Here is a 20443-nt window from a genome sequence, read left to right as displayed (position 1 = left end):
TCAGTTTGTCTAGCAGCGCCGTAAGGTACTTAACAATGAAATAAATTGCCAATATTAGTTTCAATTTGGTGTTCGGGTCAGAACAACTGAAATATTTTTATTGCATATGATACAACCATCAGAGAATATCGTTTGGCTTGAAATTACATTGAGGCGTAATAGGTAGGACTATTTAATCTTTTTTTTCTGAATTTCCTCGCTCTGCAGTTTAAGAGGAGCATTCAACTCGCTTATTTTAAATTGATAGATAATGCCGTTAGGACGAGTGCGAGTGAGAGAGCGAGGAATTCTTGATAAATGTTTAACATGTTCATACACATTTGGCCAAGAATTTCCAGGATCTGTTCTTGGTCCATCGCCATAACTTTGCCCAAAATGCCATCACGCCAACATCTTTTGAAATGAAAAATGAAAGTGAAAATCGCTTATTGTCACGAGTAGACTTCAAATGAAGCTCTCAATGCTAGGTTTTGGGGGTCTCATATTTAGAAACTGTGATGATTGCACCAGTCATATCTTCTGCTTCATATTTGGAAGAGATCTGAAGGCTTTCTTAATCACATCTGAATCAAATCTGCCTCTCTGTGCTGCATTGCCAAGTTGCAGGCCTGTCAGGAATTCAGAACCCATGATGGATCATATCTCGGTCTTCCTCAGGCTCATTCAGGGGCTCCTCCAGTAAAACGACTCTCTCTGGCTGGAGTTTATGAAGAAGGTTATCTGGGAGGCTATGGTGGATCATATCTCGGTCTTCCTCTGGCTCACTCATTGGCTCATATGGCAAGACCATCTTTGCATGAAGCTGATGTTCAGGGATTTCAGGAATGCTATGCTCGTTGTCCAGATCTTCGGCTGCTTCATTCACTGATGTCTCATGTAGTCGGTCCCTCTTTGCCTGTAGTTCCCATTGAGGAATATTGGAAGTACCATGATGGATCATATCTCGATCTTCCTCTGGTTCATTCATTGGCTCTGCATGAAGCACCAACACCCCTGGCTGGGGATGATGAGGAAGATTATCTGGGATGCTGTGATAGATCATATCTCGATCTTCCTCTGGTTCAGCATGAGCTAGTACGTTCTCTGCTTGGAATTTCTGTGGAGTACAAATCAAAAGGATATTGAGAAGTAATGATAATGAGGGACTGGATAGTACAGTGGGTTAGAACATTATCTCTTTGATACTCATCATCAAGCTTGTCTCGATAGAATTACATTCTCCTTTCTCTGGTGGCTGCAAAAGTTCCTCAGTCAAAGAAGTTTGAAAGTTCAGGGTAGTTTTGGCACTGCCGCCATTTAACACAAGTTGACACTAAATTGAGGATATTGCTCAATAAGAAGTCAAGTGTTCAAACATTTAAATATCAGCTTGGTGGACTGGGATGCCTGGTCTGCATTTGTGGTTACCGAACATTGTTGGGAGAGAGTAGAGGGGCTATTATTCTGCACCCAACTGATTACACTGGACCTAGGATCATTTAAAGTGTTATGTGCAAAAGATGAACAAGCATCTTAGTTGCCAGGATTGCGATACGATTGCCATCACCTCAACAGATAGAAAATGTCATCCAAATGGCTGAAACTGAACATAGAAAAGACATTGTGTGTTCCATTCGTTGGGTAATTATGGTAGATTATAATAAGCACTGATTAATGTTTACCCAACTGTTTGCATTTTGATTTGGAAAATGAATGAAGCTGGCACAAAGATTAAGGTCACCATTTAATTGATTGTTGAGGGATTAATTCTAATGAATTAATGCCATAATTGCACATGCACGTTAATTGGTTACTGACGTTATAAACATTATGTGGGGAAGATTACGGCTATTTCATTTGTACAAAATAACCCTTTTATCTAGCCTCATTCAGTTTACGAGGCGCTTTCAGCAATGTGAAGTGAAAGATTAAATATAAACATGTTTTTGGTGGTTGAAAGTTGGAAATTCAAGTTATAATTCAATTTCAGGCTTTACTGGGCTTGATCGAACTGGCAGTAACTTCTTTCTTGCTACATCAGAGCGGCTGATTTGTATTCAAGCTGTCATACAAACAGGGATCACAGGAGTGCTAAACAATTAGGGCCCTATATTTGGAGCCAATAATTGAGCAGTAGCTCAATTTTCACTGACAACAAAATTGGTAAATGAAGAAGTATTGGATGAGAATTTTGGGTGTTAGCAGCCCTTGCAGAGTCTATGCTTAGTCCCACTTAACTAGCTAAGGTGCCAGGGAGTGCAAATACAAGGGGCTGGATTCTCCAGCGATGGGGATTCTCCGTTTTGCCGACAGCACACCCACGCCCGTGGGTTTCCCGTGGGGTGGCCACAATGGGTAATCCCATTGCAAGGTGGCCCGCCGCCCAGGAAAATATAACTGGCATATCGGAGAATCCCGCCCAAGGGTTTTGATTACTGCAGCGAACTAGTCGCAAACACTGTTTCAGACCTATGAACAGGAGGTTTGAAATTTATTTTACGTGTTGAGGAGGTGAATTCAACTTCCTAGAACCCAGCCATTCCCTCACCCATCACCTCTCTTGGGCTCTGTGATGCACTACCAATGACGACGAGACGAGAGTGGAGTGTAATCGAGGCTTTATTAAGCAGAGATGTGTAGCCTCCTGCAGCTGCTGCCGAAATGGCTGCAGCTCGGTCAGCACACACATTTATACTCTGCCTACTGGGCGGAGCCAGCAAGCAGGGATCTACCCCTGTACCTGTAGTACAGGAGCCTTACCGTATTACATCTCTTATGTGATATATACGACTGTGGTGACTACCACATTCACCCCCTGTTAAAAAGAGTTCAGCAGGGATGGTGGAAAACTATTTACATGCATTTTAAGGTAAATATTTTGGGAAATGTTCACAAATTCAGCTGATCGGGTGCCTTGATCCTCCGTTAGTGAGCGTCACAGTCCCGGTGGCGATGCAGGCGTCGGCTCGGTCTCCGGTGACTCCAGGAGCGTGTCGACCTCATCTGCATCCCTGGGTGGGACCAAGGGGAGGACGGATCTTCCTGGAGCGGGGGCTGTGGTGGGGTGCGCTGGGGGGAGGAAGGGTGGCGCCGGGGCAGAAGGGGGTAGTGGGGACCCAGCTGGTGCCAGGTCCCTGAGGGAGACTGTGACTTGGCGGCCGTCGGGGTACGCCACGTAGGTGTACTGCGGGTTTGCATGGAGTAGCTGTACCCTCTCAACCAACGCTCTGCCTTGTGGAGCCGCACATGCTTGCGGAGGAGAATGGGTCCTGGAGCTGCCAGCCACGTTCGGAGCGAAACCCCGGAGGTGGACTTCCTGGGGAAGGCAAGGAGACGTTCATGGGGGGGGGGTTGCATTAGTCGCAGCGCAAAGTAGCGATCGGATGGAGTGAAGGGCGTCGGGGACAACCTCCTGCCAGCGGGAGACGGGGAGATTCTTGGACCGTAGGGCCAGCTGGACGGCCTTCCAGACCGTCCCATTCTCCCGCTCCACCTGCCCGTTTCCCCAGGGGTTGTAGCTGGTTGTCCTGCTCAAGGATGATCATTGCCTGGCACTTGTGGGGTGTGAACATTACTTGCCACTTACCAGCCTCGGATTGCACGTTGCCAGGTATTTCTGCAATGCTGGCGTGGACTGTTCCAGTATCTGAGGACTTGCCTCTGGAGCTGAACACTGTGCAAACAGCAGCCGACATCCCCACTTCTAACCTTCAGGGGAGAGGGACGTAGGCAGCCGAAGACAGCTTGGCCTAGAACACTGCCTAGAGGAACTCTGCTGGTTTAGCACAGTGGGCTAAATAGATGGCTTGTAATGCAGAACAAGGCCAGTAGTGCGGGTTCAATTCCCGTACCGGCCTCCCCGAACAGGTGCCGGAATGTGGCTACTAGGGGCTTTTCACAGTAACTTCATTGAAGCCTACTCGTGACAATAAGCAATTATTATTGTTGGGTAGCACAAGTGGATAGCACTGTGGCTTCACAGCGCCAGGGTCCCAGGTTCGATTGCTCGCTGGGTCACTGTGTGTGCGGAGTCTGCACCTTCTCCCCGTGTCTGCGTGGGCTTCTTCTCACAGTCCAATGATGTGCAGGTTAGGTGGATCGGCCATGATAAATTGCCCTCAGTGACCAAAAAGGTTAGGAAGGGTTATTGGGTTACGGGTATAGAATGGAGGTGAGGGCTTAAGTGGGTCGGTGCAGACTTGATGGGCTGAATGGCCTCCTTCTGCACTGTACTATGTTCTAATACTTCTAATAAAACTGCCCTTGTTGTCAGCTGGCAATGTTCTGTTACTGCTTTCCAAATTTCTCTTTATTTGTTCTATTTTAGCTTTTTGGTGGACAAGACACTTTGATTACAATAATCTTTTGCCTGAGTTGGCTCAGTACTATTATCTTGTAAGAATGCATCATTCATCTTGACAGTCTGAAACGAACTTTCACTGTTACACCAATGGGGAGCTCTCCCTCTGAACCTCCACTGACCGTGTTTCAGTCAAGTGCCACCTTGGAGGTCAAACTTGCCGTCTTTCCCACCTCACCTCTGGAGTTCCGATCTTGCGCCCACATTTCGACTCAGGCTGTAATGGGGACTGAAGCTGAGCAGGAATATTGACTGGAGAATCCCGCTCATTCTGTTAAATGCTCGTAGATGAAAGAAGCTCCTTAATGTTGTCACAAAATGATAAACCTGTATTCTTTTCCACGACATCAAGTTCATGCAATAATGTAGTGTTGTATCCAGCAGTTTGTAATTCAGGGGTGGGCAAACTACGGCCTGCGGGCTGCATGCGGCCCGCCAAAGGTCTTTATGCGGCCCACCAAAATCAAGTCATAAAAAAAATTAAAATTTATTTTTATTTAAAAAAAAATATATATACATATTTTTTTTTAATAAGGTTAATGGGGGGGGCTGTTGGGTTACTGGTATAGGGTGGATATGTTGACTTGAGTAGGGTGATCATTGCTCGGCACAACATCGAGGGCCGAAGGGCCTGTTCTGTGCTGTACTGTTCTATGTTCTATATGAGGCGCCCAGAATCATAACCGGGTGAAGCGCCATTTTTGAAAAGTAGAGAAAAAGAGGGCTAAATGCAGGATGCTGCCGGGGGAAGCGCTGAGGTATATGCCGCACGCTAATTGGTTACAACCGGGACTATTAATTAATATACTATGCGGCTCTTTAAAATTGTGAATTTCTGAATGTGGCCCTTGCACGGAAAAGTTTGCCCACCCCTGTTGTAATCGATGCCTTACAAACCTTCAGGTTGGATGTCTGCTCTGCAATTCTACGTATCAGTTACTCCTCTATGCTCAGCACATTTTTCGAACAAATGACTCACCTCAGGCTTGGCAATAACAGTCTGGAAAAGAAGCACTGATCCGACCACTAGAATAAAGATCCTGAAATGAAGAATAAATACGAGTTAATGCAGGAACATCAACTAAATTGATGAGGTGGGGACGTGGGCCTGGGTAGGGTGCTCTTTCAAAGGGCCGGTGCAGGCTCGAAGGGCCGAATGGCCTCCTGCATGTAGGGATTCTACGATTTAAATCGAACATTTGTCATTTTGTGTTTCCGTGTTTATAGCAATTTGTGCTTTACTTTTTCATGTGAGGAAGGAGCCTGAGGAAGGAGCAGTGCTCCGAAAGCTAGTGTTTGAAACAAACATGTTGGACTTTAACCTGGTGTTGTAAAACGTCTCACTGTGCTCACCCCAGTCCAACGCCGACATCTCCACGTCATTACTTTTTCACGTTTTCTCTATCACCCCAAATCTTTACTTAATTCCACATTCGGTGATACTTCAGATCACTGGTTCTTTTTAATAAACAATTCATCCTTCAAAGCCAAGTTGAGGGGTTGGGGTGGGGGGGTGAAAGGGAGCAGAAAATCCCGGCTCTTGTGTCCATTTGAGGGGAAGAGTAAAACCCGGGGCCATTAATATAAGATAATAAGCAAGAATTAAGATAAAGAGTTCAGGAGAAGATCGCTACCAAAGGAAGCTGAGGTGAACAGTATCGATGCGAGAGTGGAAACAAGATAGGGATATGAGGAAGAAGGCAACAGAGGGTTAACCTGTCAAAAGTAGATGGAGGGGGGAGGCTGAAGTGGAGTATAACCATTAGCTGGTTTGGCCAAATATCTTGTTCTGTCTCTCCTAATTCATGTAACTTTAAAATACACAACTTCTAAAAACAGCAGAATAAGTGCTTCTGAATCTGAACAAGAAGCATGGCTGAAGCGATATCACCCAGTTGCAATCTAACCTGGTAATACGTAACAGAAAATCTGAGCATCAAAGGGCAATTTTGATTTGTTTATCTAAATGAGGCTATATAAGGCTCTGGTCAGACCCCATTTGGAGTATTGTGAGCAGTTTTGGACCCCGTATCTAAGGAAGGATGTGCTGGCCTTGGAAAGAGTCCAGAGGAGGTTCACAAGAATGATCCCTGGAATGAAGAACTTGTCCTATGAGGAACAGTTGAGGACTCTGGGTCTGTACTCGTTGGAGTTTAGAAGGATGAGAGGGGATCTTATTGAAACTTACAGGATACTGCGAGGCCTGGATAGAGTGGACGTGGAGAGGATGTTTCCACTTGTAGGATGTGGTGATATAACCACTGTAGTTATGTGTACTTGCAGTAGGGGGATGTATGGCTGTACCTGTAATACAGGTTCCTCCGGTAAGCCCCTGCCGGCTAGCTCCGCCCACAGGGAGCTTGTGTATAAATATGCGTGTGAGTCACTCAGACCTTAGTCTACAGTTGCAGATGGAGAAATAGCATCACACAGCAATAAAGCCTCTATTGTACTAGTCTCTCGTCTTTGAGTATAATTGTTAGCGCTACATAGGAAAAACTAGAACCAGAGGATACCATCTCAGACTAAAGGGATGATCTTTTAAAACAGAGATGAGGAGGAATTTCTTCAGCCAGAGTGTGGTGAATCTGTGGAACTCTTTGCCGCAGAAGGTTATGGAGGCCAAATCACTGAGTGTCTTTCAGACAGAGATAAATAGGTTCTAGATTAATAAGGGGATCAGGGGTTATGGGGAGACAGCAGGAGAATCGGGATGAGAAAAATATCAGCCATGATTGAATGGCGGAGCAGACTCAATGGGCCGAATGGCCTAATTCTGCTCCTGTGTTTTGTGGTCTTATGGTCTAATGAAAAGGAGTAAAATGATGCATTGTCTGAATGACTGACCGAAGGAAAAGTGGACACCGGGACAAAGAGGAAACAGGAGCGGGAGTAGACCAGATGGCCTGTCGATTCTGCTCCGCCATTCAATATCATCATGGCTGATCAACTCTCCAAATCCCTTAATTTCCTGAGCGACCAAAAACATGTCTATCCCAGATTTCCATGTGTTGAACCATGGAGCATCCCCAAGTCCAATTCGAAAGATTCACAACCCTTTGTGCGGCACGGTGGCACGATCGTTAGTGCTGCTGCCTCCCAGCTCCAGGGACCCGGGTTCAATTCCTGCCTCGGATGACTGTCCGTGTGGAGTTTGCACTTTCTCCCCGTGTCTGCGTGGGTTTCCTCCGGGTGCTCCGGTTTCCTCCCATAGTCCAAAGATGTGCAGATTAGGTGGATTTAGAATTCCAGAAAATGGGAAAAGCAAAATTGTCATGAATTGACATCATGGTTAAATCTACAATTCAATTTTGCTGAAGCTTTCTCTACTGGGGAAATTATAAAAAATAATTTGGTGCTATGAATGTTGAAGAGACTTTCCTGTCAGATTCAAAATGCCTCACCTTTATTAACCCTTATCATCGCATTAGGTTCTTTCATAAGTTTAATCTTACCATAACACGAGGGGAAGGATGAAGTTCATCCACCTTAGAAAGAGAGACTTGCATTTATATAGTGCCTTTCCCAACCTCCGAACATCCCAAAGTGTTTTCCGTGCTGTTGAAGACTACTCACTTTTGTGTTGTTGGGAATGTGGCAGGCAAATGACACGGAGCAATCTCCCACAAACAATCAATGTAACAATGACCAGAAAAATCACTTCTTGTGGCGTTGATTGAACGATAGATAATGGCCAGGACACATGGGTGAACTCTTCTTGGAAGTAATGTCATGGGATCGTGTATATCCAACTGAGAGGCCTCAATTGAATACCTTATTTGAAAGATGGCATCGTCAACAGTGCACACTCTTTGAGTATGCAAAAAAACATGGCAGATGGAATATAATGTAGGAATGTGTGAAATGATGTACTATGGTAGGAAGAATAAAGGTGCTGATTACTATTTCAATGGAGAAAGACTGGAAAAGCTGCAGCACGGGGAATTTTTGGGGCTCCTCCTGTGTAAATCACGAAAGGCGAGCGTGCAAGTTCAGCTCGTGATAGGGAAAACAAATGGAATGTTGTCCTTTATTTCAAAGGGAATGGAGTATAAAAATAAGGAAGTCTTGCCAAAATTGTGCCAGGTACTAGTTAGACCTCACCTGGAATACTGTGAACAGGTTTGGTCTCCTTATCTAAGGAAAGATATACTGGAATTGGGGGCAGTCCAGAGAAGGTTCACGGGGTTTATCCCGGGTGTGGAGGGATTTTCCTATGAGAGGTTGCGTAGATTGGGCCTGTACTCGTCGGCGTTTAGGAGAATGAGAGGCGGCCTTATTGAGGCATATCGGATTCTCAGGGGAGCTTGACAGGGTAGGTGCTGAGAGGTTGTTTCCTCTTGTGGGAGAGTCGAGGATCAGAGGGCATCACCTCAGAGTGAGGGGTCACCCATTTAAGATGGTGATGAGGAAGAATTTAGGGGCCACAATGGAGTCCAAAATGGGAGGCAGAAAGAAACGTATTTTATTGCAAAGCAAACTATACACTGTACACTCCATGTCCCAGTCGGGACTACTCATTCTCGCCTTCCACCTGGGCCGGCTTTTATGGCAAAGTCCATTACTCCATTGATGGGCTCCTGCCCCTCACTGGGAAAGCTTGTATTCTACAAAGCTCAAGGCGAGGCTAACTGGTCCACCCCATTAGGTCTTGTACGGTTTATAAAAAGGAATTTCTTCTCTCAAGGGGTAGTGAATCTGTGGAACTCTTTCCCGCAGGGAACTATAGAGGTTGGGGTATTAAATATGTTCACGGCTGAGGGAGACAGATTTTTAATCAGTGAGGGAATCGAGGGTAATAGGGACAAGGCGGGAAAGTGGAGTTGAGGATTATCACCTCAGATCAGTCATGATCTGATTGAATGATAGAGCAGACCCGATGGGCCGAATGGCCTTCTTCTGCTCCTACATCCTACGGTCTGTTGAAGTTTCGGCTCAGATACTTGCTTCCACATTTGTAGTGAGGCATGAACGCAAAGCCGTCCAATGTGGAAACAATAGTGCCCCCAACTGAGCCCTGACCAACTACGCCACGTATATAAACAGTGCTCCTAATCTGGATTCAGAGTGCATCCGACGCTTTCTGTTCTTTTGAGATCTATCTGAAAGGGCAGGAAGATGCATTGGTGAAAGCTGTGCCTGTCATCCTGCTGGTGATTGTGTTTCTGTCAGCATTAGCTTTAGCCCAGCCCTGCAGAGACACTAACACCAGCCACTGGGTAGTTCAGAAAATGTAAAATAATATATGAAATATGTGCTGTCGTGTTGGCATCCATAACATATCCAGTGAAGCTGCTGCGAAAGTCCGTGTCAGTGGTGAAAAATGCAGAAAAGAATTGTCATTGCCCTGATCTGCAGACTATAATTAAGGATTATTTCAGGAATAACGATGATTATCACTCACTCGCCATCACTGGCTTGGTGTAGAAAAGCCAGGCATGATTGTGACGGTACACAACAGCTTGCCATTATCAGCATGGAATGTGACCGGGAATGTGAATTACTAATTCCCATTTATTTCCACATTCTTGTTTGTCTTGCTGAAACAGCCCTGTGCCCACCAACGTGCGCGTCCTTACCTGCTCCATTTGCGAATGCCCAGCCAATCGTTTATGAACCTTTTCTCGGGTTGCCTGACAGGTTTTTAACTGAACAAAAAGGACTAAAACAATTTATGTGCATGTTTGATTGGGATAATTCCTGATAGGCAAGTTCTGAGGATTCAATTTCATTCTGGGTTCAAGGGCGGAAATAGACCGCCCTGACTGGGAGCAAAAATCTGTGCCCAATCATTTGCTGGCATCTGAATCCTCGGTGTATCAGGTGGCACGATCGGGAGATGTTAAGAAATTGGATCCGGAAAGAGGATCGAAGATGTAGTGGGCAATTTAGGGGGTTAACAGACTGAGGGTAAACTGTTGGCACTGAGTCAGAGGTATATGCCCATACCTGGCCTGAGTGGCATTGTCCCATTCAGAGAATAAACAGGATACCCCTGTTCAGCCGGGGTGAGTCAGTCAAGATCCATTGTGCTCCGGGTCACTGTAATGAGCCATTAGCTCGTTACAGAGTATGATGGCCTCTTTTTTTCTGCAAATTGGTGGTCAATTGCATATTCATTGCCCTGTTCGTTTGTGTAAATGGGAATGGGCAATCGAAAGCCCAGATGGCAAGTATGAGTTCACCTCTGGAGACCCCAGAGCAAAGCCATTGTTTGAGGGGCTGAGCGGAACTCAGAGAGAGAAAAGAATCATGTTCAAACAGGTGGGGAGAGAATGCTTTGCAAAGCAGCTGAGACAGGTCATGAAACGTTGCCACCAAGAGAGTCTTTCGGAAAGTGGTCTGAAAAAGCTTACCAGCAGGAATATGGGGCGGAATTCTCTGACCCCCCGGGGGGGGGGTCCGAGAATCGCCCAGGGTCAGCGTCAATCCCGCCCCCGCCGTGTCCTGAATTCTCCGCCCCCCGAGATTCAGCGGAGGAGGGAATCGCGCCGCGCTGGTCGGCGGGTCCCCCGCGCCGGTCGGCGGTCCCCCCGCGGTGATTCTCTGGCCCACGATGGGCTGAAGTTCCGCCGCTGACAGGCCTCTCCCGCTGGCGTGGTTTAAACCACCTACTTGACCAGCAGGATTGGCGGCACGGGTGGGCTCCGGGTTCCTGGGGGGGGGCACGGGGCGATCTGACCCCAGGGGCTGCCCCCACGGTGGCCTGGCCCGCGATCGGGGCCCACCGATCGGCAGGTGGGCCTGTGCCGTGGGGGCACTCTTTTTCTTCCACCCCCACCATGGCCTTCACCATGGCGGAGGCGGAAGAGACCCCCTCCCCTGCGCATGCGCCGGTATGACTTCAGCAGCCGCTGACGCTCCGGCGCATGCGCGGACTTACGCCGGCCGGCGAAGTCCTTTCGGCCCCGGCTGGCGTGGCGCCAAAGGCCGTTTACGCCAGCCGGTGGAGTGGGAACCACTCCGGCGTGGGCCTAGCCCCTCAATGTGAGGGCTTGGCCCCTAAAGGTGGGGAGAATTCCGCACCTTTGGGGTGGTCCGACGCCGGAGTGGTTCACGCCACTCCGACACGCCGGGGCCCCCCGCCCCGCCGGGTAGGGGAGAATCCCGGCCATGTTCTGTGAATGCAAGTATCAAGGTTGCCTTTCTGTGTAAGTGGAGTATATGTCATGTTACATGCTTTTTAATGAAAAATCGTGCGTTAGGGTTAAAAGATACACGTTAGCTGTTCTTGTTATGTTTGAAGTTTAAATATCATTTTTCTTTTGTTTTAATATGTTATGTTTGCAAAAATAACTAAGCTCTATTTCTTATGCAAATCACTCCTGGAGCAAATCGATCTTCCTGCAGAGTCTTAAAAATTAAAAGACATTACGGCTCTGGTCCAGTATTTTAATCACTGTTGGCATCTGGACAGGTGTCCACAGCACAGGTCACATCTGTCTTTACGTCCTTTGCACAGGAGTTACACAGAGTTATAACAGGCGATAAGCGCACACCTATATAGCAACAAAACATGGGGAGGCAGTGGCGTAGTGAGATTGTCACTACAATCCAGAGATCCAGGATAATGGGGACCCGGATTCGAATCCCACCACGGCAGGTGACGGAATTTAAACTCAATAAAATATCTAGAATTAAAAATCTAATGATGACCATGAATTGATTGTCGTAAAACGAATGGTTCACTAATGCCCTTTCGGGAAGGAAATCTGCCATCCTTACCCGGTCTGGCCTACATGTGACTCCAGAACCGCAGCAATGTGGTTGACTCTGAAATGGCCCAGCTAGCCACTCAGTTCAAGGGCAATTAGGGAGGGCAACAAATAGAAAGATAGAACAGTACAGCACAGAACAGGCCCTTCGGCCCTCTATGTTGTGCCGAGCAATGATCACCCTACTTAAACCCACGTAACCCGTATACCCGTAACAATCCCCCCATTAACCTTACACTACGGGCAATTTAGCATGGCCAATCCACCTAACCCGCACATCTTTGGACTGTGGGAGGAAACCGGAGCACTCGGAGGAAACCCACGCACACAGGGGGAGGATGTGCAGACTCCACACAGACAGTGACCCAGCCGGGAATCGAACCTGGGACCCTGGAGCTGTGAAGCATTGATGCTAACCACCATGCTACCGTGAGGCCCAAATGCTGGGCCTAGGCAGCGGTGCCAACATCCTACGAACGAATTAAAAACAAAAGTTTGCTGCCACTTTCATAATGCACCAAGGGTGTTGGGACCAAATTCACAGGTATCTATTGCCCAATCGCTGGACTAAAGATCCAATAACGATGATTCCAGTGACAGTGAGCTCTCGGCTATTTCGCACCTTGCCAAACGTGGCCGTACTTAAGTTGCGCCTCTTGAGCTTGTGAGTTTTGAAAACTTGTGAGAAAAGATGAGAAATTAATTGAATGATTAAAGTCTCCGGCTCCCGCCAGTTTTCCTTTCCCAATTTCCTTTGCGGTGTCACGCCCACAGGGGTTGTGTGTTTATTTTTGAATAAGGCTAATTTCATCTGCAACTGTGCACTGTGCAAACGCCGGTGTCAAGTGAGAAGATATCAGTGAGGTTGAAAATCGGAGCGGTTCCTTCTCATGTGTCACACAGTTTTAACATCGAGCTCCTTTAGCGCCTTCTGCTTTGCCTCAATGGGTGAACAATCCTTACTAAACCTGTGCCATTCTTATCGAGAACAGGCCATTCTCACTCCAATAATTTTTGTGTTGCAACCATTTTGAATAGAACTGTCAGCATCTGATCAGTGGCAAGTTCCCAAAGGAACCCCCCCCCCCACCCCCCGACTGCGCCAGCTAATTGCTCATGCACAATCTTTCAACTCTGAGGATAATGAGAAGGGGGGGGGGGGGCGGATGTGAGTGGGAGAAATTGGTAGCTTCTCTGAATCCTGTTAACATGATATCTCTCTCTTGTATTGCAAGTGTCCAGGTTAGTATTATTTTTCCTGTAGCTTTGCTTATCACTGCTGATGTTTTAATCTGATGCCATTAGTTCAGCGTCAATTCTGGCTGGTTTCCTCTTTGCCGCACAAACCGCAAACATTTTTATTAGCATCTTTCCTGGGAGAGATCAGTCGGATTTCAACACTCGCAGTTCCCTGGAAACAGAACCTGTACAGAGTCACAACAGCAGGCACTGCAGTGGCAGGCTTGTCTGGTGATTTTACCAAATGATTCTTCTTGAATATTGCTCTGAGAAATAAAAAGTCTTAGGGTAGTGAAACATTCTTAGCCTGGCCATCTATTAGTGTGAGATTGCCATACACTAATGTTCCCTCTGATTAGATATACCTCGTTCACAGCAAAGCCATCCTGGAACCTGCAAGTTTAATTTACATGGGGTACACAGTAACACTGCAATCACCTTCTTGTCTCTGCCAGCAACATCTCAGTGCAGGTGGCAGACAGTTCATAGAATCCGTAGAATTCCTAGAGTGCAGAAGGAGGCCATTCGGCCCATAGAGTCTGCACTGACCCTCTGAAAGAGCACTCTACATAGTACCGCTCCCCCATTCCTTTCCCATAACCCATTGATCACGGCCAATCCATCCAGCCCCCACACCTTTGGACACGGTGGGGCAATTTAGCGTGGTCAATCTACCTAACCTGCACATCTTTGGACTGTGGGAGGAAACCGGAGCACCCGGAGGAAACCTACACCGACACGGGCAAACTCTCGACAGACCCGAGATCGGAATTGAACCCAGGTTCCTGATGCTGTGTTAACCATTGTGGGCTGAGAGTTTCATCAATGATGGGAGACTCACAATCCCGTTGTTCATTCATTGCAGACCACAGGAATCAAAGTCTCATCTCTCTGTTTGGTTCTGTAAAGTGGGTTTGGGGAGTCTTAACGGGTTCCTGGTGGATCCCAACACACTCCTACCCTCAGGTAGCCACATATCAGCATTATATTGACAACATTACTCAAGATGGCAGATAGTGTGCCTGGTGTGGATCAGGGGAATGCCTCCAGCTGCAGCACAGGTGATCGTTTGAGGTTAGCCTCCTAATTAGTGCTTTAGGGGATTCATAAAATAAAAGCGTAAAAGATAAAGGAAACTGGTTAACCCATTGTACCCATGCTGGCTCTCAAAAAAAAGCTATCCAATTATTCCCACCCTCATGAACTATTTCAATAGCATACATTTTGTTTCCCTTTGTGAGTATATTCTGTTGTCCCTTTCGAAAGTTACACACATTTTACAAAATGATGGTTTCTATAGCACTGTTCAAAAGAGGCCAGTTGATGAAGGTTAGAACTGGAGCCAATCTTCACACACTTTTATATTTATTTGCAGAGTTACACATTACTAGCATGAAACTCCGAACCGAACAACTACAGTTTTTGCCCGTGTCTATTTACCGAGGGCTCAAGTGAATGCCCTGTTAATGCCCAAAACCTGCATACAATTAAACTCAATCCATATGCAATAAACACACGCTCTGGTGCCAAAGTGCATATTAAAAAACATCATGCTAATTATTGGCCAAATGAAATATCAATGCCTTGAAACAACACTGTGCCAACATCAGGATATTAACAGTGTCTTCATAGAAAATTTCTTTGTCCATGGAAGTGATTACTTAAATTCATTAATATGGGGGCAGCACGGTAGCATTGTGGATAGCATAATTGCTTCCCAGCTCCAGGGTCCCAGGTTCAATTCCGGCTTGGGTCACTGTCTGTGCGGAGTCTGCACATCCTCCCAGTGTGTGCGTGGGTTTCCTCCGGGTGCTCCGGTTTCCTTCCACAGTCCAAAGATGTGCAGGTTATGTGGATTGGCCATGCTAAATTGCCCTTAGTGTCCAAAATTGCCCTTAGTGTCCAAAATTGCCCTTAGTTTTGGGTGTTGGGTGGGGTTACTGGGTTATGGGGATCGGGTGGAGGTGTTGACCTTGGGTAGGATGCTCTTTCCAAGAGCCGGTGCAGACTCGATGGGCCGAATGGCCTCCTTCTGCACTGTACATTCTATGAAATCTATGAAATATTTTTATGCCAGCGTGTACACAATGCATTTCAAAGTCCAAGTAATATTAAAACCAAGGCTAAGTGGTTTATGTAGGCAGCCATGAGGCGTTGCTTTTTTAAAAACATAGATTAAGTTGTGCCTCTCTTTTGCATATCATGCTATTTTATTGAAGGTAATTATTAATCATTAATTCATATATACCAAGAAATGTATCTGGTGAACTCACTTTAACTGTGGTGGATTGTACAGCACACATGGTGGACTGCATTAAATTAGTCCTGAGCTACAGAGTACACAGAAGAACCTGTTATATTTGTCTAAAAATAGTTCTTAACGCACACACGCAGTAATTTCCAATTCAAAGATGCATGCAAAATCACAGAACACAGAAATTGAACATCAATAAAGTTAATTGTCCCGTATAGATATGTGATACATCTTCTATCTCAAGTACTAAATTAGCGTAAGCAACAAAAATACAACGGGCACTATTGTTCTTTAAAATATTTTTATTAAAGGCATATTACATAGAAATAGCAAAAAAACAAAATTCCACAGGAACAGTGAACACAGGCCCACAATAACCCCTGACACCAGACAACAACTAACCCGCCCCTTAGTCCCCCCCCCATAACTCCCCCACACAAATCAATGAAAACAAACCCCTAAATCCCCCCCCTCCGATTCAAAAGGTTCACCAAATTCAGCGCAAAGAACCCCAAACCCATCCTATTCATCTGAACACTCTTGATCAGTGCCCTATACACGACCCAAACCCAATCCACAAAACGGTGGTCAAACCTAAACCAATCCAGCACCTCCAACAAATGCGCCCACTCCGCCCGATCAAACACCTTCACCGCATCAAGTGCCACCACGACTTCTACCTCCTGCCCCTCCGAGGGCATCGTACTGACATTGAGCAACCTGCGCACATTTGCAGACAGCTGCCGTCCTGTCACAAAACCCGTCTGGTCCTCCCCTATCATCCCCGGCACACAGTCCTCTATCCGCGATGCTAGCACCTTCACTAATACCTTCGCTAACAACTGTGCATCCACGCTTAGCAACGATATCGGGCAGTACCACCCACACTGCTCGGGGTCCTTATCTTTCTTTAAGACCAGCAAAATGGATGCCTGCCACAATGTGAGGGGGAACTCCCCCTCTCCCCCTTGCCTCATAATACATCCCCACTATCAGGGACCACAGCTCCGCACCAAATGTCTTGTAGAACTCGGCTGGGAACCCATCCGGCCCTGGGCCTTCCCCACCTGCGTCGAGCCTATGCAGTCCATCACCTCCCTCAGCCCAATCAGGGCCCCCAGCCCCTGCACCTTCTCCTCCTCCACCCTTGGGACCTCCCTCAGCTCCCTCGTCACCTCCGATAGCTTCAACGACCTGGTACACGAGTGGTCCATCCTCGGATCCAAAATCCCCCTTTATCAGCTGGTGCGAGTTCAGATGCGAGATCTTCCCTAACACCCACCTCATGAAGTTCACAGCATCCCAATTGTAGGCATAGACGCTCACCAGGACCCCAGGCGTCCTCTCCTGCTTCCCACTGACCATCATGCACCAGCCCCCTGGGTTGGCAAAAATACTATCAACCCCAAAGGTCACTTTCATGTTGACCAACACCACCACCCACTCGTCTTAATGTCCAACCCCGAGTGGTACAGCTGCCCCACCCACCCGTTCCTCCGCCTCGTCTCATCTCCCAGCTTCATCTCCGCCTCCCGAAGGAACACAGCGTCTACCTTCAAAAACCTCAAGAGCGCAAAAACACGGAGGACCATTTAATAGGCCCATTCACCCCCCCCCCCCCCCCCCCCCCCCCCCCGCACGTTCCATGTAACCAGCCGGGTCAGGGGCTCCCCGCCCCTTCCCCTGCCGATCAGCCGTACCCCTTCTTTAGCCAGCTCCCCCCAGTCCGCATCTCGCATTTTACCAGGCCCGCCCACGATGTCCGGTGCCATCCCTCCTTAACCAACTGTGCCACACCAACCACTCCCATGTCAGCATCTCTCCCCTCCCCAATCCTCCTCCCATAACCAACAAAAAACCAACCCTATTCCCCCCACCGCCCCCCCCCCCTCCCCCACTGCCCTCCTCCTGTCAACCCCCCGTTTCACTCCTGTTAACTAGCCCAACCAGCTAACATGGTGGCCCCTGCCTGGGGCCTCGGACTACCCCTCATCCCCCCTCGACCCCCATCCCTCCAAACAACAGATACAAGGAAAAACAAAAGACATACCCACCCTCACCACTTCCCCGTCATGACATTCGCCAATCGACTCACCCTATGTGCCAGCACTCTATACAAAACCACTCCAAGATTCAATCTCTTCATACCCCTCCCACCCCACAATCTCTCACAAAGTCCTTCACCCCCTTTTGCTTCTGGTACATAACCTGCAAACAAGTCAGGTACAGAGCCCCAAACCTCACTCACTTGTTGTAGAGGGCAGCCTTGATCCCATTGTGCCCGGCCCCCTGCTTGGCAAGCTCCGCTCCCAGGTCCTGATAGATACACAGCTCGCTCTCCTCCCAAGTGTAGTTCTTGGTCTGCCTCTCCCACCTCAAGATCGTCTCCTTGTCAAGGAAACGATGCCGCCTCGCCATCATCGCCCTGGGGAGCTCCCCAACCTGCAGCCTCCTCCTCAGCACCCAGTGCGCTTGATCCACCTCGAGAGGATGATCAAAGACCCCCTCCCTCACCAGCTCGTCACATACATTGGCGTCCTCCTCAGTGTCTTCAGGCGTCCTCACGATCTGGAGGTTTTGCCTCCTGGGGCTGTTCTTGAGATCCTCCAGCTTCTTCCTCAGTCTTTTCTGGCTGTTCCTCACCATCCCCATCTCCGTCTCCAGCGAGGTCAACCGATCCTCATGCTACCCCACCGTCTACTCCGCCTTTTCGATCGCCAGGCCCTGTGTCTCATGCCTCTGATCCATGCGCTCGAACACCACCCTAAGGAGCTCCACCACCTTAACCAGGTCCTCGAAGGCCTCCTTCATCTGCTGGTGGAACGTATTGTTGAGGAATCCTGCCAGCTGCTCCGCAGACCGCTGGGCGCGGCCGCCCTGCCATCTTCTCCTGTGTCGCACCACAAGTACCCTCTTGCTCAAGCTGATGTCTCTTTCTCGTTGCACTTCTTATCCGATGACCCATAAACCAATGCCACCCGAGGAGTTTTACGTTCCCTCAGTGCTCATGCACCTTCTGACATCCAACACCACACAATTCGGGCGAAGAAGGACGAACAAAAATCCACCTCGAGCGGGAGCCACCAAACGTGCGGCCACTCGCTCCGTGGCTGCCACCGGAAGCTCACTGCACATCACCTAGGGTCAGGCTGTGGTTTAGTTGGCACACCATCATCTCTTAGTCAGACGGTTGTGAGTTCACGTGTAAAAGGATGAGGGCGTGCTGCACTGTCGGAGGCACCATCTTTGAGATGCGAGGTTAAAGTTGCGCCCCGCCTACCTCGCCAGGTGGAAGTGAAAGAACCGACGGCACTATTTGAATAAGAGCAGGGGTGTTGCCGCTGGCGACCTGCCCATTGCCACATCGCTGCTAGTGGGATCTTGCTGTGTGAAAACTGGCGGCTGCTACATTACGTCAGTAGGGACACGTCAATAAGTGGCTGGCGGAAATCCTTTCTCTTGTGTGCAAGTAAGTTTCATGGCTTCTGTCAGTTTTCCAGAGAGGTTACATTGTGGCTAAATGTCAGCAAAGGTTTGAGACAAGATCCAAGAAAGCAGACGGAATGCTTGCCTTCACTGGACGGGGCATCAAGTATAAAAACTGGCAAGTCATGCTGCAGTTGTACAGAACCTTGGTACGGCCGCACTTGGAATATTGCGCACAATTCTGGTCGCCACACTCCCAGAAGAATGTGGAGGTTTTGGAGACGGTGTAGAGGAGATTTAACAGGATGTTGCCTGGTCTGGAGGGTGTTAGCTGTGTAGAGAGACTGAATAGACTTGGACTGTTTTCAGGAGAAAGACGGAGGTTGAGGGGTGACCCGACAGCGGTCTACAAGATTATGGGAGGCATGGATAGAGTGGATGGGCAGGCACTCTTTCCCAGGGTAGAGGGGTCAATTACTAGGGGGCATAGGTTTAAGGTGCAAGGGGCAAGGTTTAGAGGAGATGTACGAGGTAAGTGTTTTACACAGAGGGTGGTGAGTGCCTGGGACGCGTTGCCAGGGGAGGTTGTGGAAGCAGATAAATTAGCGGCGTTCAAAAGGCATCTTGACAAACACATGGATAGGATGGGTATAGAGGGATACGGCACAAGGAAGTGCTGAGGGTCTTGTCAAAGGTTGGTATCATGACCGGTACAGGCTTGAAGGGCCGAAGGGCCTGTTCATGTGCTATATTGTTCTTTTTTCTTTTTATGGGACACCTGCAACAATCAATGACTTTCAGTACATCTGCATCAGGCTATTGTTATTCAAGGAGGAGAAAGCATGCAAACCAACAAGGGACCAAAAGCCACGCAAAGCAGATCCAGGGTCAACTATCAGTCCTGAGGATGAAACATATCGCTTGCCATTGTAGGTGGAAATCTGATCCACATGGCTCAGACTTTTAAAGACCCCACTAAGATCTAGAAATAAAAGAAACACCATAGCCAGGTTTTAAACTGTAACTATGTCGGATACCTTTACGGTCAACAAAGATTAAAATATATTAACGCAATTCCCACTTTACCTCTGCATTATGGACTCTTGAGAAAGCTTCGATCTCAGCTGATCTTAAGTGTTGTCGGAATGCTATGGCAGGTACTTTAGGATACGTACTGAGTTTGATCCTTGTAATACTGACTAAAGTTCAGAAGACTTAGTTCATGGAAAAGCTGAGCACAGAGATAGATTACCCCTACTCGGTAACTATTGACTACCTTATCAGGTTAGGGGCAGAGTACAAAACCAACTAAGTGCCGATATGTTTCTGCAAGGCACTAGTTATGTCTCAGTCTCAATGCAGTTTGCATTTGCACGCACTCTATTGCAGAAAGATCATGAAAGAATAGAAAATGTGCAGGATAGGTTCCCCAGAATGAACCTAGTGACGAGAAACTTAGTTGTGAGGGGA

At 47.8% G+C, this 20443-nt stretch overlaps 1 protein-coding gene across 1 annotated transcript; it reads right to left on the bottom strand.

The window, feature by feature from the left end:
* Positions 1–54: 54 nt before the first annotated feature.
* On the bottom strand, positions 55–20227 carry si:ch211-217g15.3 (uncharacterized protein LOC368914 homolog). Its single transcript, XM_038782975.1, has 3 exons — positions 20060–20227; positions 5319–5379; positions 55–1096 (listed from the first exon to the last, which is right to left on the bottom strand). Exons 1-3 carry the CDS (start codon positions 20065–20067, stop codon positions 620–622), a joined length of 546 nt encoding a protein of 181 aa, XP_038638903.1. The 5' UTR covers positions 20068–20227; the 3' UTR covers positions 55–619.
* Positions 20228–20443: the final 216 nt, after the last annotated feature.

The sequence above is a fragment of the Scyliorhinus canicula genome, chromosome 22 (genome assembly GCF_902713615.1).
Source record: "Scyliorhinus canicula chromosome 22, sScyCan1.1, whole genome shotgun sequence".
NCBI lineage: Eukaryota > Metazoa > Chordata > Chondrichthyes > Carcharhiniformes > Scyliorhinidae > Scyliorhinus > Scyliorhinus canicula.
The sequence above is the reverse complement of the archived record's forward strand: the minus strand, read 5'-3'. Positions and strand labels throughout refer to the sequence as shown.